Source organism: Mobula birostris, chromosome 5, assembly GCF_030028105.1.
Source record: "Mobula birostris isolate sMobBir1 chromosome 5, sMobBir1.hap1, whole genome shotgun sequence".
In the NCBI taxonomy this organism is placed as follows: Eukaryota; Metazoa; Chordata; class Chondrichthyes; order Myliobatiformes; family Myliobatidae; genus Mobula; species Mobula birostris.
In genome coordinates, this window is record NC_092374.1 from 39,382,639 (window position 1) to 39,394,910 (window position 12,272).

Below are 12,272 nucleotides of genomic sequence, written 5' to 3' on the forward strand. Positions count from 1 at the left end.
CTCTGGAAGTGTGATGAACACTGATTTACTTAAATCATCAGTTATCTCCCCATGATCATAGATTTCATTTGCTATTTCTGTTATTTTCTCTATTCCAAAATCTTCTAAGGCCAGTATCATTTCAACAGTTATGTTGTCTGGACCAGTTGCTCTGTTATGTTTTGTTTTATTTACAGCTGCTCGAATTTCTGATTTTAGAATGCCAGGTCCTTCAAGATTCTTCTTTATGTTCGATTTTTCTCCTCTGTGGTCTTCAAAAAGTTCTTTTATATATTCTGTCTGTCTGTTTAGGATTTCCTCTTCGTCCATAATTAAGCTGCCATCTTTTGCCTTGATGCATCCACTTGCTAAGCAAGGTAATTTCCCGTTAGTTCTTTAATCTTATTGTGCATCAACTTTGTCCCAGGGTTACGGATTTGTAGCATTTCTATCTCTGAGCATTTCTCATTTAGCCATCCGTCTCTAGCTTCTCTGCATTTTCTTTTTATTGTCTTATCAAGTTGTTTGTATTCTTCGCTGTCTCTTAGTTTGATGGTCTGTTTTTGTTGCATCAATTGAAAATAAAGATGAGAAAATTAAAGAAACCAAAAAGATCAGAACCACTGGATTATCAACAACTACAAAACAACCCTCATCTGAAAACAGAATACACAATCAAGGTGAAAAACCGTTTTCAATTGCTGCAGGATGAAGGAGGCAAATCTTCCTGGGACATACTGAAGGAATCCATGGTTGTAGCTGCAAAAGAAACCATCCCACGAAAAGAACAAAAAAGTAAGAAGAAATGGGTAACTGAAGATATAATACAACTGATGCAACTTTCACTAGGTAAATCATAATTTTAAATCTAGGTATCTAGATAATCTAGTTTTCTAGATATTTAAAGATCTAGATAATTCTGAGATCCAAGTGTTAAGGGATATGGAGAAAGACAGGTATGTGGTTTTGCATCACAAATCACCAATGAAAGGCAGGGAAAGTTTGAGGTGATAAAATGGCACACACTGATAAATTTACTTAATCCTTAATCTTTTTAATATATTGAAAAGTTCCAAAATTAACCTTTAAGTTCTTAATCCTAATCAAATATACAATTTCCTTTTTAACCATTTTCTTACTGAAATGCATTTACCACTAGGTGTCACCAGACAATTATCAGGAGCAGGAAAAATTAATTGCAGGGCTAATTTCCTGAGGTTTACTTCATTTCAAAAACATATTTCAATCGTAAAATATATATACACAGGAAACAATACAATTAGTATTTCTTTACATCTGTTAAGATACTCATCGTGCCATAAACCAGTACATACTCTTACATGGTACCAAATCCACTAATGCTTCCTCTTTAAACAATTCACATGTGCAAGGGTTTAAGGGGCTGTTTCACTGGACCCACCCCCATACAGCGGTCATTTCTCACAAAGCCTTTGCAGTGCCTGTGAGACATTGCTGCACTACCTTTTCCCCATAGATCGATTTACGCACAAAAACACTTCTGACCACAAGGTTTTCAGGCAGTGGGGGCTGTAAGGGCCTCCTGCAAGCCCTGTGGGAGAAGGACATGATGGATCCTGTGGGAAGGTTTCCAAAACACACATTCAGAACCATTTGACAGAATAACTTATCGGCAGAACTCAACAACAAGGACTGAGACCTCACTTGACTGGTCGTGTGAGGGGACCTCCCAGTCAGGTGCTTCTTGCATGGTCACAGTTTCATTCCCAACACATGCTACCCTAGAGCAGGCTGCGGTGAAGATCACGTGATTGCCCACCTCTTTGTGGACTGCTGTATTTGCCAAGAGGTCTGGAAAAGGATGCAATCGTCTTTGTCAAGTTTTGTCCCAAGTAGCTGCATGACAGAGTACACTGACGTGAAAATCATACAAACTGCAGATGCTGGAAATCTTAATGAAAAACAGAAAATGCTGCAAATAATCACCTATCGGAAGAGAAAATTGTTAACGTTTTGGATCAATGACCCTTCTTCTCAACTGGGGAAGGGTCATTAACCTGAAACATTAACTTTTTTTTAACCACAGATGGAGCTGGACTGGCTGAGTTCTTCCAACATTTCAGTTTTTGTTTTAGCTCACCTGTGGGGATGCATGAACAGTAGGGGAAATGTATTTAGGAAAGACTTGGACATAGATTTTACAAGTAAATATACAAGTCTTTCTTAAATGCATTTCCTACACAGAAATACCCAAAACAGAGTTTGTTAGATTCTTCTTCACATTTGTACTTCCTCACATCCAATAAGTAAAAATTGCAGATCAAAGGCTCTTTATGCTGAAACAGATGCACAACATCCATCAAGCTTATGTCAACATGCTCTAATCTTTCTAAGCAGAAAGCACTTGAACACACAATGCAAGGTTAAACTCTACATGCCCTTTTCCTCACTGTCTGGAATCTCTGGATCCACATCAGATTGTCTAAGTAATCACAAGATGATTTTTTAAATAGGGAAAAATGACTATTAAATCAGATTGCAACTGAATTATATGTAAAGCACATAGTTAAATAATGAATTCAAATCTGCAATTCTTCATGCAAGATTTTAACATAAAAAGACAATAAATTTAGAACGTAGCCCATGGTCTCTACACCACTGATTCATTTTCACGAATTCCTTTTGAAACCAAATACCAGTACACTAGTCAGCTAACCACAGAGAATGAGTTCATTGCAGTATTGATATAAAGAAGCTTCCCTTCCCAATTTCATTTACAAGAAAGAATCCAAATCAAATCACATGAATCTCATGATTTAGTGCTCCAATTGTCAACAGTAATTGCCTAGTTTCCAAACATACATTTTCCCAAACTACCAGTCTGCTGTTCACATAAAAGTTGCAGCAGGCCAGGCAGCATCTGTAGGAAGAGGTACGGTTGACGTTTCGGGCCGAGACCCTTCGTCAGGACTAACTGAAAGAAGAGCTAGTAAGAGATTTGAAAGTGGGAGGGGGAGGGGGAGATCCGAAATGATAGGAGAAGACAGGAGGGGGAGGGATGGAGCCAAGAGCTGGACAGATGATTGGCAAAAGCGATATGAGAGGATCATGGGACAGGAGGCCCAGGGAGAAAGAAAAGAGGGAAGCGGGGAAAGCCCAGAGGATGGGCAAGCGGTATAGTGAGGGGGACAGAGGGAGAAAAAGGAGAGAGAGAAAAAGAATGTGTGTATATAAATAAATAACAGATGGGGTACGAGGGGGAGGTGGGGCATCAGCGGACATCTGAGAAGTCAATGTTCATGCAATCAGGTTGGAGGCTACCCAAACAGAATATAAGGTGTTGTTCCTCCAACCCTGAGTGTGGCTTCATCTTTACAGTATTGGAGGCCGTGGATAGACATATCAGAATGGGAATGGGACATGGAATTAAAATGTGTGGCCACTGGGAGATCCTGCTTTCTCTGGCGGACAGAGCGTAGGTGTTCAGCGAAACGATCTCCCAGTCTGCATCGGGTCTCGCCAATATATAGAAGGCCACATCGGGAGTACCGGACACAGTATATCACCCCAGCTGACTCACAGGTGAAGTGTCGCCTCACCTGGAAGGACTGTCTGGGGCCCTGAATGGTAGTGAGGGAGGAAGTGTAAGGGCATGTGTAGCACCTGTTCCCTTTACAAGGATAAGTGCCAGAAGGGAGATCGGTGGGGAGGGATAGGGGGACGAATGGACAAGGGAGTCACGTAGGGAGCGATCTCTGTGGAAAGCAGAGGGAGGGAGGAAGGAAAGATGTGCTTAGTGGTGGGATCCAGTTGGAGGTGGCGGAAGTTACGTAGAATTATATGTTGCACCCGGAGGCTGGTGGGGTGGTAGATGAGGACAAGGGGAACCCTATTCCTAGTGGGGTGGCGGGAGGATGGAGTGAGAGCAGATGTGCGTGAAATGGGGGAGATGCATTTGAGACCAGAGTTGATGCTGGAGGAAAGGAAGCCCCTTTCTTTAAAAAAGGAGGACATCTCCTTCGTCCTGGAATGAAAAGCCTCATCCTGAGAGCAGATGCAGCGGAGATAGAGGAATTGTGAGAAGGGGATGGCATTTTCGCAAGAGACAGGGTGAGAAGAGGAATAGTCCAGATAGCTGTGAGAGTCAGTAGGCTTATAGTAGACATCAGTAGATAAGCTGTCACCAGAGATAGAGACAGAAAGATCTAGAAAGGAGAGGGAGGTGTCGGAAATGGACCAGGTAAACTTGAGAGCAGGGTGAAAGTTGGAGGCAAAGTTAATGAAATCAATGAGCTCAGCATGCGTGCAGGAAGCAGCGCCAATGCAGTCTATGTTCCAAACCTATTCTGGTATCTGTCCCCCACTTTTCCTTCACTACATCGACGACTGCATTGGCGCTGCTTTCTGCATGCATGCTGAGTTTGTTGACTGATGTCTACTATAAGCCTACTGACTCTCACATCCCCTTCTCGCAATTCCTCCGTCTCCGCTGCATCTGTTCTCAGGATGAGGCTTTTCATTCCAGGACGAAGGAGATGTCCTCCTTTTTTAAAGAAAGGGGCTTCCCTTTCTCCACCATCAACTCTGCTCTCAAACGCACCTCCCCCATTTCACACACATCTGCTGTCACTCCATCTTCCCGCCACCCCACTAGGAATAGGGTTCCCCTTGTCCTCACCTACCACCCCACCAGCCTTAGGGTCCAACATATAATTCTCTGTAACTTCTGCCACCTCCAACAAGATCCCACCACTAAGCACATCTTCCCCCCACCCCTCTGTCTGCTTTCCACAGGGATCGCTCCCTACACGACTCCCTTGTCCATTCGTCCCCCCCCCATCCCACCCCACTGATCTCCCTCCTGGCACTTATCCTTGTAAGGGGAACAAGTGCTACACGTGCCCTTACACTTCCTCCCTCACTACCATTCAGGGCCCCAGACAGTCCATCCAGGTGAGGCGACACTTCACCTGTGAGTCGGCTGGGGTGATATACTGCGTCCGATGCTCCCGATGTGGCCTTCTACATATTGGCGAGACCTGACGCAGATTGGGAGATTGTTTCGCTGAACACCTACGCTCTGTCCACCAGAGAAAGCAGGATCTCCCAGTGGCCACACATTTTAATTCCACATCCCATTCCCATTCTGATATGTCTATCCACGGCCTCCTCTACTGTAAAGATGAAGCCACACTCAGGGTTGGAGGAACAACACCTTATATTCTGTCTGGGTAGCCTCCAACCTGATGGCATGAACATTGACTTCTCTAACTTCCGCTAATGCCTCACCTCCCCCTCGTACCCCATCTGTTATTTATTTATATACACACATTCTTTTTCTCTCTCTCCTTTTTCTCCCTCTGTCCCCCTCACTATACCGCTTGCCCATCCTCTGGGCTTTCCCCGCTTCTCTCTTTTCTTTCTCCCTGGGCCTCCTGTCCCATGATCCTCTCATATCCCTTTTGCCAATCAACTGTCCAGCTCTTGGCTCCATCCCTCCCCCTCCTGTCTTCTCCTACTATTTTGGATCTCCCCCTTCCCTCCCACTTTCAAATCTCTTACTAGCTCTCCTTTCAGTTAGCCTTGACAAAGGGTCTCGGTCCGAAACATCCAAGCAACATCTCTTCCTAGAGATGCTGCCCGGCCTGCTGCGTTCACCAGCAACTTTTATGTGTGTTGCTTGAAACTCCAGTATCTGCAGCTTTCCTCATGTTTGCGTTTTTAAAAAGTCTGCTGTTCATTTCATTATGTAAATATGTTAGATAGAAAACTTTGCAGTGAGTTTTGGGTACATAGCTGAGCCACTCCCATTGAATAATGGTGATCCTCTAACACTCTGATCTCCTGAAGGAATCAAATAATTGCAAGGGGATGAGTATTGCTTTAAATCCACTTTAAATTCAAAAGATTCCTCTAACTATGAAAAATACAGCATGGTGCAGCATCCAGTAAAGAAGGTTCTTAAATCTTGACATAATTCTTAAACCTTGACATAACTGATATGTATCTAATGCTAAATTCAATTATTGAAAAATGCAACCATATTCATGGATTTTTAACTGGACCTCCATCACCTCCATGTTAATGACAACATTTACAAGAAATTTGGGTAATACATAGATAGGAGAAGTTAAAAAGATATGGGCCAAATCCTTGGTGCTTGACAACACCAGTGGACAAGATTGTTGGGTACCGTGTTCAGCGTGGGCATGTTGAGCCATAGGGACTGTTTCTACACTGTTTTGTATCTCTATTAATTAATACCAGGTTTGGTCTCAGAAATATTTTTAAACTACAGAGGAAATAAGAAACTTATAGCCTGTTCTTTAAGGGAAGTAGATACGTGGATGAGAGATATATGGAGGATTATGGTCTTAGTGCAGGTAGACAGTACAAGGCAGAAGTTGAGGCCAACACAGAGTAGATAGGCAGAAGGGCCTACTTCTGTGCTGTAGTGGTCCCTGACTCTTTCATTGTTTCCAATGTAATGTAACTAAATTATTGAGCTAAGACAGAATGTCCTCTGTATTCTGCACAAGGTTGGGTTCACAAATAATGACCATGGATAACCCAGTCAACAATTAAAACCATGGGAGAATTAAAAGTACTTGGAAAAGAGCAGGAATGAGATATCTTTGAATACAGGAACAGAGCTGTTGGAGGCATGGTTTAGGAAGTCAAACAGAACCAAATTTGAAATGAAACCTACCTACACGAAAGACATCAATAAGCTTGAAAGAGGGTAGAGAAAATTTACAAGGATGCTTCTGGGGGTTGGGGACCTGAGTTTCAGGGAAAGTTTGAATAGGTTAGGACTTGATTCCCTGAGGCATAGGAGAAGGAAGGGAGATCTTGGAGAGATATACAAGATTATGAGGGAGAAAGATAAGGTAAATACTTGCAGGCTTTATCTCCTGAGGTTGGGTGAGACTAAAATTAGAGGTCATAGGTTTAGGGTTGAAGATGAAGTATTTAAGGAGATCTTGAGGGGGAATTTCTTCACTTAGAGGGTGGTGCAAGTGTGAAATGCACTGCTAGTGGAAGTGGGTTCAACTGTAACATTTAAGAGAAGTTTAGATAGGTCCATGAAGAAGTGGTAGGAGGTCTATGGTCTGGGTGCAGAGAGATAGAACTAGGGAAAAACAGGTCAGCACTGACTAGATGGGCCAAAGGGCCTGTTCCTGCGCTGTAGTTCTCTATGACTATGATATTCTGGAAGATTGAAGAGTCAAAGTGCAGAGGGCGGAAGAGGAAAGGAAGGAGAATATTATGTGATTGAACTTCGAGTGAGGACAGTTTGAAATCTAACATTTCCAGAGGAGAGCGGAGAGTAGACATTGGAAGATATGGCAGAAAGAATAGGGGAGTAAATAGAATGTTTCACAGTAAGTCCCAGCACCACACATTCATAGATGAACTTTGGCCAGATACTATAATCAAAATGGGGTAAGCTGTCCTGGTCCAGAAACGTAATTTTTATCAAACTGACAATGCTATAGAAATCAGATCTGCAAGGTTAAGGTTAGATTACTATTTGTGAAACAACATTCTGGAGATGAAAGTAAAGGTGGTGGTGCTTGTTAATCAGCCAGCCGAATCTGAGAAAGACAATTCCATAAAAAATACAGCCATAAGAACACAAACTCCCACCACAGCAGAGGCTCTGAAGGCAGTGATATTCAAGAGGAATTAATGCTTCAAGCATTTTTAGATTTATGGTGTAATGATGAACCCAACTGTAATTATGTTCTGTAAATTAGCTAACAGGAAATTAAGCTTCTTAACATTTTGTAACAAACCTAATCTCACAGAAACGCAAGAAAATCTGCAGATGTTGGAAATCCAAGGCAAAACACAAAAATGCTGGAGGAACTCAGCAGGTCAGGCAGCATCTATGGAAATGAACAAACAGTTGAAGTTTTGGGCCAAAACTCTTCATAAGGGACTTCTCAAAAGGCATTTTGTGTGCTTTGCCCCAATCTCACAGTCCATCTTCAGAGACAATGAGAAACATTAGCAGAAAACTCATGATTTTCTTTTCTAGGTCTTATAATTGCTAAATCCTATGGGATAAGCAGATTGAGGGTATTGTGAATAAATTCTCATAAAGTTAGACAGATGCTCAGATCACTGAAGGGAGCCACAAATATCACTGAACTCGAGATGGATTATACATGCACAAAAACAGTGTCTTAATGAACAATTCTGATTAAGTTTGCCTTTCCAATTTATCATACTCAGTGCTTGAAGAAAATGATCTCCCATTAGATGCATTGTGCCTAAATTAAGGCAGAAATTAAACTGCACTATATCATATACAACAGACGTTTGATTTTTTTCAAATAATTTCACTTCTCCCCATCTGACGTGCAAATGGTGCATGTTACCGTACCTCTCTACTGCCATCCTGATCAGCCTCATCCAGTTATTCCTGTCCTCCTTTGAGTTCGTGTGCATTTCATACATTTCCGGTCCAGCAGATGAAGCACTGATCAAGAACATTCCTCGTTCCTCATTTGCAACTTCACGGACAATTAATTTCTGCAGTAAGATAACTGCAGGCTTCTGGTCCTGGCATGAATAATTAAAAAGGACAGGTGAATAAACAATAAGCAAGCTGTAATGTAATTTAGTCTTATTGTTGTGTGGTCCTAATTTAATGCAAAGAAAATTTCAATACTGTATGTTAATTTAATAATTAAATTATATCCTTTTTCAAGCAATTCAGTCTGGAAGTGGAAAAACAAACACATAGGGAGGACAGAGACAGGAGCAGAGATTTTGGATGTGGGAATAAGGAATCATGGTTTTACATAAAAAGTAAAGTTTGAAGCACCTGATGAATTTGGAGTTCACAGGAACAGATCCTATATTGCAGAGGGACAAGACTGCTGTTGAAAGGGTGGAGATATGCAGAATTCTACGGAACCAGTCAATGCAGTAAGGCAGTAAAGCAGAATGCAGTACACCCTAGGATGGATTTTGGATACTTCTAGAGTCCTGTTAGTTCAACATATTAATAAGTTACAGGGTAGCAGAGTTTTAAACAGAAGTATTTACCTTATACTACAGCAGTGCAAGGAACTCCCTTAATCTTGGTGTTAGTATTCTACATGATGTCATTATGACCTCTAACCAAATGACTCATTTATATACAATATACCACACAGTAAGTGAGAGTACAATTAACTGCATCAAGTATTGTAGCTATTTCATAGGTCATTATATTCAACTATGTATATGAGGGACAGAAGGCATGACTAATTACTGATCTATATAACGTGAATTGCGGTTAAATGGGACACATCGGTACCAGTACATTTTGGCCCAATTAATTGGCAGCCCCAATATATAAAATATATTAAAAAATGAGAAATTACTATTTAACTGAGTAACAATTTATAAGACCATAAGACTTTAAGACATAAGAGCAAAATTAAGCCATTCAGCCCATCGAGCCATTCCATCATTTCTGGTCACCTCACTACAGGAAGGATATGGAAACCATAGAAAGAGTGCAGAGGAGATTTACAAGGATGTTGCCTGGATTGGGGAGCATGCTTTATGAGAATAGGTTGAGCGAACTCAGCCTTTTCTCCTTGGAGCGACGGAGGATGAGAGATGACCAGATAGAGTTGTGTAAGATGATGAGAGGCATTGATTGAGTGGATAGTCAGAGGCTTTTTCCCAGGGCTGAAATGGCTAGCATGAGAGGGCACAGTTTTAAGGTGCTTGGAAGTAGGTACAGAGGAGATGTCGGGGGTAAGTTTTTTCCGCACAGAGTGGGGAGTGCGTGGAATGAGCTGCCGGCAACAGTGGTGGAGGCGGATACAATAGGGTCTTTTGAGAGACTCCTGGACAGGTACATAGAGCTCAGAACAACAGAGGGATATGGGTAACCTGAGGTAATTTCTCAGATAAGGACATGTTCCGCACAGTTTTGTGGGCCGAAGGGCCTGTAATGTGTTGTAGGTTTTCTATGTTTCTATCATGGCTGATTCCAGATACCACTCAACCCTATTCACCTACTTTCTCACTATATCCTTTGATGCCCTGACCAATCAGGAATCTATTAACCTCCTCTTTAAATACACCCAAGGACTTGGCCTCCACTGCAGTCTGTTGCAGAGCATTCCACAGCCACACACGCAAAATGCTGGAGGAACTCAGCAGGCCGGGAGCATCTATGGAAAAGAGTACAGTCGACATTTCAGGCCCAAACCCTTCGGCAAACCCAGTCCTGTTGAAGGGTTTTGACCCAAAATGTTAACTGTACTCTTTTCCAATAATGCTGCCTGGCCTGCTGGGTTCCTCCAGCATTTTGTGTGTTTTACTTGGATTTCCAGCATCTGCAAATTTTCTCTTGTTTGTGAGGGACATTACACAGACTCACTGCTCTCTGGCTAAAAAAAATTCCTTCTTACCTCTGACTAAAAGGTCACACCTCAAATTTGAGGCTGTGCCCTCTAGTTCTGGATATCCCCACCATGGGAAACATCCTCTCCATATGCATCTTATTAAGTCCTTCCAATATTCAGTAGGTTTCAATGAGATTCCCCTGCATTCTTCTAAATTACAGTGAGTACAGGCTCAAAGCTGCCAAATACTCCTCATATGTTAAGCCCCTCATTCCCAGAATCATCCTTGTGAACCTCCTCTGAACTCTCTCCAATGATAATACATCCTTTCTGCAATATGGGGCCCAAAACTGTTGACAATACTCCGCGCAGCCTGACCAGTGTCTTATAAGCCTCAGCATAACCTCCTTGTTTTTATATTCTATTCTCCTTGAAATAAATGCCAACATTGCATTTGCCTTCTTTACCACAGACTCAGCCTATAAATTAACCTTCTAGGAGTCCTGCACGATGGCTCCCAAGTCCCACTGCGCCTCTAATGTCTGAATTTTCTCCCCATTTGGCCCCCCTTTAATCCCACTCACTGCTTCCTGCCTGTTAGCCATTCCTTCACTATTGTTCCTTTTACCAAAATGCATCATCATACACTTCCCAACACTGTACTCCCTGCCACTTTTTTGCCCATTCTTCCAACTTGTCGAAGTCCAGCTGTAATCCATTGCTTCCTCAGCACTACCTACCCCTCCAACTGTCTTCATATCATCCACAAACTTTGCCACAAAGCCATCAATTCCATTATGTAAATCATTGAAAAACAATGTGAAAAGTAGCGGTCCCAATACTGACACCTGAAGAACACCACTAGTCACTGGTAACCAACCAGAAAAGGCCCCTTTATCCCACTCGCTGTCTCCTGCCTGTCAGCCATTCCTCTATACATGCCAGTATATTTCCTGTAACGTCATAGGATTTTATCTTGTTTAGCAGCCTCATGTGTGGCACATTATCAAATGCCTTCTGAAAATCCAAGTAAGTGGCATTCACTGTCTCTCCTTTGTCTACCCTGCTTGTTACTTCCTCAAAGAACAGATTTATCAGGCAAGATTTCCCTTTACAGAAACTATGCTGACTTTGAATTATTTTATCATTAGTCTTCAAGTACCCTGAAACCTCATCCTTCATAATAGACTCCAACGCTTTCCCAACCACAGAGGTTAGGCTAACTGGCCTACAATGTCTTCTCTTTTGCCTTCCTCCCTTCTTAAAGAGTGGAGTGACATTTGCAATCTTCCAGTCCTCTGGGACCATGCCAGAATCAAGTGATTCTTGAAAGAGTCCATTATCTCTTTAGCATCCTCTCTCAGGACTCTGGGATGTAGTCCATCTGGTCCAAGTGACTTATCCACATTAAGACCTTTGAGTTTGCCTAGCACTTTTTCCTTTGTAATTACAGTGGCACCCCTACTCACTGATACTCACTGATCTCTAGCACACCGCTAGTGTCTTCCACAGTGAAAACTAATACAAAGTACCCATTAAGTTCATCTGCCATTTCTTGGTCCCCCATTATACTTCACTAGCATTATTTTCCAGTGGTTCAATATCAACTCTCAAAACTTTCAGTATCCTGCTTTATATTATTGGCTACTCTGCCCTCATAGTTCATCTTTTCTCTTCTTACAGCTTTTTTCTTAACACACACAAAATGCTGGAGGCAGTCAAGCACTCTATTCTTTTCCATAGATGCTGCCTGGCCTGCTGAGTCCCTCCAGCATTTTTATGCATTACTTGGATGTCCAGGATCTGCGGATTTTCTCTTGTTTGTTATATCTTAAAAGCTTCCCAATCATCCAACCTCCCACTCACTTTTGCTACCTTATATGCCCTTTCCTTGGCTTTTATGCAGTCCTTAACTTCCTGTGTCAGCCACGTTTGCTTACATCTGCCATTTGGGAA

General features: G+C 42.2%; 1 protein-coding gene across 4 annotated transcripts in view; it reads right to left on the reverse strand.

Moving 5' to 3' along the window:
- Positions 1-12,272, reverse strand: part of arhgef28a (Rho guanine nucleotide exchange factor (GEF) 28a) — a 379,030-nt gene that overhangs the window by 87,686 nt on the left and 279,072 nt on the right. For all 4 annotated transcript variants that reach the window (XM_072257921.1, XM_072257920.1, XM_072257923.1 and 1 more), the window contains one exon: positions 8,351-8,529. In XM_072257921.1, coding sequence (XP_072114022.1) covers positions 8,351-8,529 — 179 coding nt within the window. The remainder of the gene's footprint in view (positions 1-8,350; positions 8,530-12,272) is intronic.